The sequence below is a fragment of the Suncus etruscus genome, chromosome 14 (genome assembly GCF_024139225.1).
Source record: "Suncus etruscus isolate mSunEtr1 chromosome 14, mSunEtr1.pri.cur, whole genome shotgun sequence".
NCBI classification, from domain to species: Eukaryota; Metazoa; Chordata; class Mammalia; order Eulipotyphla; family Soricidae; genus Suncus; species Suncus etruscus.
Window position 1 is genome coordinate 7,375,473 of NC_064861.1, and position 12,179 is coordinate 7,387,651.

Here is a 12,179-nt window from a genome sequence, read left to right on the forward strand (position 1 = left end):
GGATTTTATTTTATTTATTTATTTTTTTTGCCTTTCCCACTTTTTATTCTAACTTTTATTTGAATGTGACCATGTTTTCTCCCAGCTCTGCTCTGGGTTGAGGTCAGATTCCTTTTCCTGTTACTTCTATGAATCTAAGCTTCTTCTGGACCATCTGTAATAACAAACGCTTCAATCCTCAGAATCAAATACTATCCTGAATCCTTGTAGAATCTCTGGTGCCATTAAATCTTAATGTTTTACATCCAATTTGTTATGTTAAAGTGCCCAGTTCTAACTAGTGCTTTCTGTCTTTTGAGTGGTTTCTTCTTCATAAAGTAGATGTGCCTGAGGGAAACAGAGAAACAACAAACAACAAAACAAAAAAAATCTCAATCACTATTCAAAATAAGTAATAGTGCTGACAGAAGCACAAGGAGGGCCCAGAGAGACTGTGCGGGAAAAGGTACTTACTTACTGGGCATGGGGCCAGCCCTGGTAGGATCCCAGCACCCCATGGCCTCCCCTGAGAAGCATTGTTGGATATAAGTCTATTCCTCACCCATGCTGCATTGCAGCTCAGTAATACAGCACTTGAGCTGTACTTCAACCAAAGCCCCACTGTCCAGGAATCCCTGGGAGGGGTTTTGGGAGCACCGCTTGGGTGCAACCTCCTTCCTCCTGCTGCATAGGTTTTGAAGGCCTGGACTTCTAGGGGCAGACTTCTCAGAAAGTATGAGTTCATGACACTGTCTCCACTGGCTGTAGGAGTTACTTGCAGGCAGGGGGACTGGGCAGGCTGCCCCTTGGACTATTGAATTTAGAGGCACAGATAGCTCCGCACACAGATAAACACTGCACTCACATGGCCATTATGCAGTGCGTGAATGGAAGCCCGGGAATTCTCCAGATAATGGGAGATATTCATTCATTCTTCCTCCAGCGCATTGGGATAAATCCCAAATTAACCTAGAGAAAAAAACATTTCTGGCTGGGGTGATGCCCTAAATTAGAATGTGTGGCAGTGAGTGGAATCCTGGATCAGTGAGAGAATGAAATCTTTGGGGTTTCATTGGTTTTGTTTGTTTGTTTGTTTGTTTGTTTTATGTCCACACCCAGTGGAACTCAGGGGTTACTCCTGGCTTTCTGTTCAGAAATCACCCCTGGCAGGCTCTGGGGACCATATTGAATATTGAGAATCAAATCTGGGTTGGTCATGTGCAAGGCAAATGCCCTCCTCACTGTGCCATCTCTCTAGCCCTTGAATGAAATCTTTGAACCATGGTCTCACCAGGAAGTGACTGATAAGCCAGACTTGAGGGAAGGCAGTGGTGACAGACAGTGCTGAGAGGGCAGGGACACTCCTCATGGTGAAACCCTAATCCTCTTTCTTTTCTTTCTACTTCTAACTGCCTCTCCCTACCTTATTGATTCTTCCTGAAGGGAAGGGAATTTATAGTAATGCTGGTGGATATTTCATATCTCCAGAGGTGTCCTAGTAATTGTTGAATGAATGCATGAATAAATGAACTAATAATGAATGAATAAGGAGGCTCTGGGCTGCAGTGCTCTGTTAGCAAACCCATCTTTTCCCCAACTCCAGCGCCATGACTGGTTCCTCCACAAGAAGCCAGCCAGACCCTGTGGCCCCACTTCAAAGGGCCTGCTCCATTTCTAGGCCGTGCAGCCACTTCCTGTTTTCTGTTAGGGCACAGCCTGAGCTCTCAGCCCTGGGTGCAGATGACCGACAGGCCTCAAGTGGACCAGAGGAGCACCAGCCCAGGCCACACTGACTCACCCATTAGCAGTTTCCTGGCCACTAGTGGGACTTCCCACTGGGCCCTACATCCCCCTTTAATCCACAGAAATGATCTGGTTTAAGACTCAGGAAGGAAGGAAGGAAGGAAGGAAGGGCCACAGGCCTGGAAGCTTCTCCAGCTCCTCTGGCTTCTCCTGAAGAATTTCTCCTCTCACCACCTCGGCTGACTTTATGAGCCTCGTTCTCAGCCCCTGTTCCTCATGTTTAAGTTATCTGTTTGCAACATAAGCTATGCTCTCTCTCTCTCTTTCTCTGTCTCTGTCTGTCTTTCTCTTTGTCTCTCTGTCTCTCTATCTCTCTCCTTTTACCCTTTCCCACACTGTTCCCTTGTTAACGCTAGTCTCTGGCTTGCCCTCTTCCCGAAAAGGGACTGGGCTCATCCTAGGCAGGCCAAAGTGGTTTTGGCCACTTCTGCTGTGTTTTCAGCAGTTGCCTGTGTGGAACCTGGCGGGGAAGAACTCTGCTTAGTTAGTTGTTTTTTGTTTCATTTTGTTTTGCTTTGGGGCCACAACTGGTGGCACTCAGGGGTTACTCCTGGCTCTGCACCCGGAAATCATTCCTGGCAGGCGGGGGTGGGGGTGGGGGTGGGACCATATAGGATGCCGGGAATCGAACCTGGGGTCCATGCAGCGTGCAAGGCAAATGCCCTGCCACTGTGCCACTCAGTCGTTATTTCAACCCCTATGGTCTGTTGGCTTTATTGTTGTTTTTTTCTACTCCTTTTAAACATGTTCAAGGATTGGAGCTTTTTACAGGGGACATTGGTGATGGGAATGTTGCACTGGTGATGGGTGGTGTTCTTTACATGACTGAAACCCAATCATGTATGTAATAAATTTGTTTAAATTAAAAAAATAGTATTTTAACAAAAATTTTTTTTTGTTTTGTTTTTGGGCCACCCCTGGCAGTGCTCAGAAGCTCATAGCATAGGAAGCTTACCACAAAGAATGGTGACTGCAGTTAGGCACTAACTGCATGGACAGCTATTATAACAATGAGAGGGAGAGGGAGAGGGAGAAGGAGAGGGAGAAGGAGAGGGAGAGGGAGAGAGAGAGAGAGAGAGGGAGAGAGAGAGAGAGAGAGAGAGAGAGAGAGAGAGAGAGAGAGAGAGAGAGAGAGAGAGAGAGAGAGAGAGAGAGAGAGAGAGAGAGAGAAGTGGAGTTCCTGTCTGAGAGACAGGCAGGGGTGGGGAAGGGAAATGGGGAATTGGTGGTGGGAAGGTTGCACTGGTAAAGGGTGGTATAGATTCTATGACTGAAACCCAACTAGGAACATATCTTTAACCACGGTGCTTAAATAAATAAATTATTATTTAAAAAAAAAAGAAATCACTCAAAGCAGGTTCAAGAAACCATATAGGATGCTGGGGATCAAACCTGGGTTGGCCACATGCAAGGCAAATGCTCTACCCACTGTGCTATTGCTCCAGTCCCATAAACAGCCCTTTAACTGGGCCACCAAAATAGCTTAATGAGCTGGCATGCATGCTTTTCGGTTTCATCCTCAACACCATATGGTTTACTGAGCACTACTGGGAATGAACCCTGAGCAGGTGGTCACCACGGTGTTAGACCCTTATGTTTTTAGGAATGATTTTTTTTTTTTTTGGAATGATTTGTTTTGTTTTGTTTGGGAGGTCCTTTGCACAGCCCAGGAAATGTTTTAGACTCTCTGACTATTTCATCCCTTTCAAATTTGAGGATGCATTCTGGATGGGTTAGACAAACATCTTCTGCCTATCTTATAAATGCATTATTACAAATATTTGGTAGACTTTATATTTAACATTTTAATCAAGTAATATTGGACATGCATTTTTTAATTTAGGGACTTACATAGACTGACGTATTTTTTTTTGTTTTGTTTTTTTGTTTTTGTTTTTTGGGCCACACCCGTTTGACGCTCAGGAGTAACTCCTGGCTATGTGCTCAGAAATCGCCCCTGGCTTGGGGGGACCATATGGGACGCCGGGGGATCGAACCGTGGTCCGTCCTATGCCAGCGCTTGCAAGGCAGACACCTTACCTCCAGCGCCACCTTCCCGGCCCCAGACTGACGTATTTTTATTAGACATCCTGTTCTGCCAGTACATATTTCTTGGAATGAATGGAATTTCCATTCTTCTAACTTCTGTACCTTTTACTGTTTCACTGTCTAGTGATATAAAACACTTTATAAGATAGAAATGCTGTCATTTTACCCTAAAAATAATTTGCTTAAAGTAGGGATATGCACAGTATTTACATCAGCAAAGAAAAATGTTTCTTTCTCCAGGAATCTCAGGCTATCAAACTGTCAAAAATGTCTAAAGTTTATTATCATTATTTATATAAAACTGCACCATAAAGAACTGTTTTATAGGCTCTGTTACTTAAATCTGTTTTGGTTGACACTAAATTTCCCTAGATTAAATTTTGAGAAGGTAAATATCAATCATCTCTTTTGTAGAAATTTGTAGAATCCCTTGCTGCAAATTTTCAGCAGGTTACTGCAGTTTCAGGACCATTTTATAGAACTTATTGTGGTAAACTGCAAAGTTTCTGGGCTTCTGCAGGTTACTATAATAAACTGCAAGTTCACCTGCTGCTTGGCTGCTGCAAGGGCTGCAGAAGCCTAAGGCTGCCAAAGCTTGGTGCTGCAAGGCTCTCAGGGGCCCAGCTGCTGGATGCCAGCCCAGGAGCCCACCCAGGGATGCCAACTTGTTTGTTTATTTATTTATCTTTAGTTTTTGGATCATACCCAGCAGCACTCAGGAGTTACTCCTGGCTCTACGCTCAGAAAATACTCCTGGCAGGCTCAGGGGACCATATGGGATGCCGGGATTCAAACCATCGTCCTTCTGCATGCAAGGCAAACACCCTACCTCCATGCTCTCTCTCCAGCCCTGGGATGCCAACCTGTAACAACACCTGCCTGGGACTGGGAGAGAGAGAGAGAGAGAGAGAGAGAGAGAGAGAGAGAGAGAGAGAGAGAGAGAGAAGAGAGAGGATAGAGAGAAAAGAGAGGATAGAGAGAAGAGAGAGGAAGAGATAGAGAGAGAAAGAGAGATTCATTGGCCAGAGGTAACCAGGGGAGGCCCAGGTTCAATTAAAAAAGAGAGGAATAGATACAAAGCAGGCAGCATCTTACCGACACTTTATCATCAGCCCCGCCAGCCAGCAAGTGCTCTCTGGTCACAATTCTGGGCACTGCCATATTGTTCCAAGTTTTTCCTTTTATACTTGGCATGACAGGGGAGTGTATCCAAGTCCAACTGCCATTACATCGACAATCTCTCTCTTGATAAGCAAATAATAGAAGGGGGGAAGCATCACCAGAAGGGAATAACCTCTAAGTGTCTCTTGGTGTGACCCCCAAACAAAAATCAAGCAAAAAATAACCCAGAAAAATAATAAATCATGAGCAGAAGGCAAGAAACCCAGGCCCTTCTTTGTGCTCACTTAAAGTGGCATCTCTTATTTGCCTTCCTTCATGGTGTCCACAAAGCACTCACCAGTGTTTGGCTCTTGACAACTGTTCAGAAAGGGGCCTGAGGGGCTGGAGCGATAACACTGTGGTAGGGCATTTTCCTTGCCCATGGCTGACCTGGGACAGACCCGAATTTGCTCCCCGGGATCCCATATGGTCCTCTGAGCCTGCCAGGGGAGATTTCTGAGTGCAGAGCCAGCAGTAACCCCTGAGCACCGCTCCTGGGTGTAGCCCCCAAACAAAAACAAACAGACAAAAAAAATAAAGAAAAAAAGGAAAAGAAAAGGGGCCTGAAGTGAAGTTGCAAAGGCTGTAACTGCCAACTCCCTGGACTTCAGCTCTGTCTCTCTTAACACCCCAGAATCACAATGACCCAAGACAGACTAAGCTGGGTCTATGTGAAGCTCACCCAAATAACAGCTAGCACAGGATTCAGCCGGATGCCTGGCCAGGAGCTCCTCAACTACCTTATTTATATTTGCTTTGCTGCTTATAGAGCTTGGGAACAGGTGCCTTTTCATAATAAGGGCGGGAGCTGCCATCTGTTAACTGGGGGGCCGGCACTATTCTCTTCTGGAATCCTCACAATGGCCCTAGGAGGGCTTACTATCCAGTCTTCTTTACAGTCAGCTGGGACAACGAAAAACCCAGCAGTCTAGCCAAGATCACTGAGCTGGGAAGTCATAGCACAAGGATTGGTTTTTTTTTTTTTTTTTTTGGTTTGGCTTTTTGGGTCACACCTGGCAGTGCTCTGGGTTACTCCTGGCTCTATGCTCAGAAATCGCTCCTCACAGGCTCGGGGGACCATAGGGGATCCTGGGATTTGAATCAATGACCTTCTGCATGAAAGGCAAATGCCTTACCTCCATGCTATCTCTCCAGCCCCAGAAAGATGAGCACTCTGTGAGTGAGGGAGAAGTTTCTAATTCCTTCAGTACCTGCTTCAAAAGTTCCAAAGCATCTTCTTGTTCTGCTGAGGGACTTCACTCATTTCTTACGGACTCACTACTATGTGTTGGTGTATGTCCAAACCTTGTAAACACTTGCAAAATTTCCATTATCTGGCTGGAGCTATAGCACAGTGGGGAGGGCATTTGCCTTGAATAAATATGACCAACCTGGTTTCCATTCCTGACATCCCAGATGGTCCTCAGAGCCTGCCAGAAGTCACTTCTGAGCTCAGAGCCAGTTGTAATCCCTGAGCACAGCCAGGTGTGGCCTCAAATACATCTTCCACTCTCTCCCCTACATCTCTCATGTCCCAGTCAAAGTGTTTATTCTAGAAAACATGCTATTTTTATGGAGCATGCTATTTCTCTGAGTCTCTGGGGTCTGTCTTTCCATCTCAGATGGGCACCAGAAGCCTGTCTTTAGCTTAAATTACATCCCCTAGTCCTTTTTTCCCCAGCATCACGGTCTTGTGCTCAGCACTTATAGCACAAGATTTGTAATTCCTCAAATATAGCAAATCTTGGGGATGGAGAATAGCACAGTGGGAAGGTGTTTGCCTTGCATGCAGCCAACCCAGGTTCGATCCCCGGCATTCCATGTGGTCTCCTGAGCCTACCAGGAATGGTTTCTGATCTCAGAGCCAGGAGTAGGCCCTGAGTGCCACTGGGTGTGGCCCCAAAATAAAACAAATGCCAAGTCTTCCCATGCAGTACTTGTACCTTGTTTGTGCAACCAAGTGTATAGATTAAAAGTGATGGGAGAGACTGGGGATGTGGCTGGGTGGTAGGGTAGATCTCAGTGTTCAGCATTCTATCAACCTTTCAAGTATTGCTAGAAATGATTTTCCCCATGCCCCTCCCACAAAAAAGTCAAAGAAATGAGGTCAACAAATATTATTTATGTCTAGTCATAGCAATTGTTGTAAGTGAGCTTTCTACTTTTATTTCTGTTTGTTTGTTTTACCTAAAATGCAAGCCTCTATTCCTTCAAGGTCAAGATTGTAAAACCTCTATGAACTAGAGCCCTTTGTAAATACTGGAGATTACTTTAGGAAAGCATGTTCATTTGGTCAATCCCTCGACAAAAAGCCTATTGATGGCAATCAATGGAAGTGAGAACATGGAAGACTTGGTAAAGGTAAATTGAGTAAGAAAAACCAGTATGACAGGGATTACAAAAACCAAGTGTTCTGCTTGGATCTCTGTCATTCCCCCTCCTCACCTCACCTCACCTCACCTCACCTCACCTCACCTCACCTCACCTCACCTCACCTCACCTCACCTCATAGCCTTCTTGACATTTAAAAGAGCTTTAGTGATTCTCAGCTCATTATTCTGCTTGTCAGTAGCCCATATTTCATGAATTTGAGGGTTGATTTTTTTGGGGGGATCACAGCCAGTGGTGCTCAGAGATCATTCCTGGCTATGTGCTTAGGAATCACTCCTGGCAGGCTCCAGGGACCATATGGAATGCTAGGGATCGAACCTGGGTTGGCCACCTGCAAGGCAAACAACCTCCTACTGTACTATCAAGTTGGAACTCTTGAGTGTTGATTTTTAACCACTGAAGCATCTTTTTAAGCATTTACATGCGGATCCCCTCCCGAAGTGCTAGGTAATTAATCTGTCCTCATTAGGCAGAGGAGGGGACCCCCTTGAAAGTGGTATTTCCCTGTCAGTGAATGTCGTCTCCTTGTTCCAAATGGTCGGCAAGCACAGAAATATTTCAGGCGCTTGGCAAGTGTCAGCTGCCAGACAGCCAGGTCAGCAATTCTAGGCCCTTATTCACATGCAATTTATTTTTCAGCTCCTGCTACAGTCAGTGGTTCCAGTTCGGAGCAGCTGGGTCAGACTTGGGCTTTGAAGTTTGGGATCCAAATTTGATTTATCTCCTTGAGACTCCTCTGTTCCTCTTTCCCTCTCTTCTGACTCACTAGCTTTAAAATGTCTCTCTTTACAGTGTTCACAGACAGGGTTCTCAGGACTGTTTCTTTATTATCACAGGAATCCATCTAGAACCTCAGAGTTCCGGGGGAAATGCTTTTCTCAAAATCAACCCAGACCACATTGGCTTTTATCGGGTCAATTATGAAGAGCCTGTGTGGACCCGGTTAGCTGACAGTCTCCAAAACAACAACGAGGTAAGAGTAGTGGCGGGGCCTCATAGCTCTGGTCTGATAGCACCTTACTGCCGGATGTTCTTTCAGTATGTCTTACGTGAAACCTGTTGTGAAACCTGTTTCTTATTTGGTTTTCTTCTGCTTTCCAGAGTTTCTCTTCGGCTGATCGTGCAAGTTTTATTGATGATGGTTTTGCCCTGGCAAGGTGGGTTCTAGAACCAGACTAGGATTATTTCCCGTTTTTAAATTTCCTCCCTCCCTTCTCTTGCTTCTTTTCTTTCTTCCTTTTTAAATTTTATCTCTTCTTTCTCTCTTCCTTTCTCTTTTATCCCATTCTTTCTTCTCTTTCTTCCTTCTTTTCTCTTTTTACTTCTTTTTTTTTTTGGGGGGGGGCCACATCCGGCAGTGCTCAGGGGTTACTCCTGCTGTCTGCTCAGAAATAGCTCCTGGCAGGCACGGGGGACCATATGGGACACCGGGATTCGAACCAACCACCTTTGGTCCTGGATCGGCTGCTTGCAAGGCAAACGCCGCTGTGCTATCTCTCCGGGCCCTGTCTTTTTACTTCTCTTTCTTCCTCCCTCTCTTCTTTCATTCCTTCCTTCTTTTTTCTATGTTATACTATTCTAGTAGAGCCACAATTAGCACTTACCCAGCACTTAGTTGTACAGGACACTGTATAAGGCAGGGAAATGAAGTGCTGAAAGGAGGTGCCTGGTCTTTTTTAAACAGGGTAGGATAAGTTACAATTGTTTTTATGAGACAGGCACTTTGGCTGTCAGAAATGATCCACAATAATCAGCTCTTTATAGTTAAATTCCTATCACAACATTGTGCAAGTGATTGGCTATTTTTTTAGTTGTTATTGTTGTTTGATTATTGTTGTTATTGATGTTCTCTTTTAACTCTCTGAAGTGCCAAAGTCTCGAACAGCTCTCTGAGAAACTGTATGCATAAAGCAGAGAACATACAATTGAAAGGCTTTGTGGATTTGCTCAGCTCCTTGGCCGAAAGCCCCATAAATTTTTTGAGCAGGTTTGGTTTGGTTGTTTGTTTGTTTTTGCTTTTTGGGACATACCCAGCATACCCAGTGCTCTGCAATTATTCCTGGTTCTCTGCTTAAATCACTCAATCACTCCTGGTGGGCTCAGGGAACCATATGGAAACCCAGGATTAAGCACGAATATGCAGGTAAATGTCCTCCCCACTGAACTATTGCTTGGATCCCTGTTTTTTTCTGTCTTCCGCTTTCGTGTCCAAAATGAATTCTTCCTCTCAGCAGGTAAATTGAAGTGTGATGATGTCCTTCTTCATTTGCAAAGTCAGCTCAAACAGCATTCAGCGTATCAGGATTATTAAATGAATTCTTCATAAGTTTTGTATTAAGCTAGACTTTCTGTGTGTTACTTTATAAGGATGGCTCCATATCTCAACTTTATTGAAGACTTTGGCTAGCACAGAACAGATTTTTTTTTTCTTGAGAACATGATTTCAGAATGTTATAGAAGGAATTGGATGTTTAAGGGCCAGTGATAATTTGCAATTTTGTGGAAGGATAGAATTCAGTTTTACATTTTATGATTATTCTGATAAAAGGGATCAGCTTTCATGGAAATAAAAGTCTGATGAGTGATTTTAGCTTCCTGCTTCATGAAGTCGCTCATGGCTCTCCTCCATATCATTGGTATTTTAATAAGCTGCATTTGTAATGGCACATTGACATAGTATGAGCAACTTGTGAGCTTAAAATTTGAAGTTTCAGGGCTGGAGAGATAGCATGGAGGTAAGGCCTTCTATGCAGAAGGATGGTGGTTCGAATCCCGGCATCCCATATGGTCCCCTGTGCCTGCCAGGGGTGATTTCTGAGCATAGAGCCAGGAGGAACCCCTGAGCGCTGCCAGGGTTCCAAAACAAAAAACAAAAATATAAAAACAAAAATAAAATAAAATTTGAGGTTTGTGGGCCGGAGTGGTAGCACAGCGATAGGATGTTGGCCTTGCACACAGCTGATCCAGGACGGACCTTGGTTCTATCCCTGTCATCCTATATGGTCCCCCAAGCCAGGAGCAATTTCTGAGTGCATGAGTGACCCCTGAGCATCATTGGGTATGGCCCAAGGACCAAATAAAAGGAGAGAAAAAATTTTTCTGTGGCCAGAGTCTTACTGGGAAAGCTTTGCGTACAATTTACCCAGATTTGATCCCTAGAATCCCATATGGTTCCCTGAGCCTGTCAGGAGTAATTTTCAAGTGCAGAGGGAGATCTCTGCTGGGTGTGGGCCAAAACCAAAAAAATTTGTAGTTTCTATTTAACAGAAATTAACCATGAGCTAAATGGCTGTCTTTTTGGTTGAAACGTTGCTACAGTGCTTTTTTTTTTTTTCAAATGTCCATATTTATGATGTCTAATTCTTTCCCACTAAATTTCTGTAATAGCACATGCTCACTGTAATTGACAGAACTATGGATTAGGTGCCAACAATAAGTACTTTTTTTAGTTTTTTTAGTAGGCAAAAAAAAAAAAATTAACCTTGATGTCTCTGATTTCCTGCATTCCTATTTTCAAAAAGGTGTAGTTGGTCATTCCTGTTTCTCCTTCTGCTTAGAGCTCAGCTTATCAAGTACAGCAGTGCCCTAAATTTGACCAGGTATCTTCATACCGAAAAAGACTACCTCCCCTGGCAGAGAGCCATTTCGGCTGTGACCTATGTCATCAGCATGTTTGAAGATGATAATGAGCTGTACCCTAAGATCGAGGTGAGGCTAGCTGCTTGTGGAGATTCAGTTTTAGCTGAGGGTGGAGGACACCGGATGATGTCTGAGAGAAGGAGTTCAGACAGGCACAAAAAGCCCAAGTGAGTTCGTGAAAGTGCAGTAACTCCAGCTGTCCAAACGGGCCCGAGTCACTCAGTCCAGTTAGCAGAGGAGCGTAAGTGGGATTCACTAGACCGCCGGGAGGCACGTGTAAGTGAGGAAAGGAAATACTGGACTTCCATTTTTACTTTGTGGAGACCCATCCGATGCTCTCAAGTCTGATTCCTGGCTCTGTGCTCAGGGCTCACTCCTGGGAGCACTGAGGGAACCCCATGGGCTGCTGGGTATTGAACCAAGGACTGCTACATGCATGGTAAGAGTCCTGCCTGGTACTCTCTGTATCTTACTACTTTTATTTAGAGTACACATTTTAAACCACTGGCTACATCTTGTTTTTCATGAGTTTGGAAGGAATGTGTTTGTACCAGAGTGGAACACCTATTCCTTATTCTTCCTACTGTTGTTCCCACATTGAGATTTTATTAGAAAAAGGACTTTTCCAAACACTCTACCATGTGGTGCTCATGCACCTCAGCAGGCTCTTAAAATTGGAAATAAATCTGGATTCAGGGGTCAGAGGGAGAACACAGCAAAGATTTTTTTCTCTTGCATGTGGCCAACTTGAGTTTGATCACCAGCATCCCATATGTCCCCTGAGCCCACCAGGAGTAATTTCTGAGAACAAATCTGTATTCGGATCTCTTTTGTTGACTAAAAAGAACTTACAAAAGGGTGCCAGTAGCCGGGGGCATGAGGATTGTTTGTCTGCTGCCAGTGCTCTGAGTTTCATCCTTGACCAGTGCCAGACTGAGTGAGCCACCACTCAGCCCCTAGAACCAGCCATGCAAATAATGCAGACAGACAAGACAATGTAGATAAATGATTCCATATTTTACCATCATCGTCTCATTTGGATATTAGCCATGCCAGTATGCAGCTGTGTGAAACAGCAGCATGGTGAGGTGTTGGCTAATAGACTGGCCCCTTAAAATCTAAGTAATAAGTGCATATTAGTCACCAGTATATATATT

At 44.5% G+C, this 12,179-nt stretch overlaps 1 protein-coding gene across 1 annotated transcript in view; it reads left to right on the top strand.

Moving 5' to 3' along the window:
* Window positions 1-12,179, top strand: part of ENPEP (glutamyl aminopeptidase) — a 58,725-nt gene that overhangs the window by 37,906 nt on the left and 8,640 nt on the right. Inside the window, exons 12-14 of the mRNA XM_049786979.1 lie at window positions 8,220-8,356; window positions 8,485-8,540; window positions 10,941-11,091. Of these exons, the coding sequence (XP_049642936.1) occupies window positions 8,220-8,356; window positions 8,485-8,540; window positions 10,941-11,091 (344 nt within the window). The remainder of the gene's footprint in view (window positions 1-8,219; window positions 8,357-8,484; window positions 8,541-10,940; window positions 11,092-12,179) is intronic.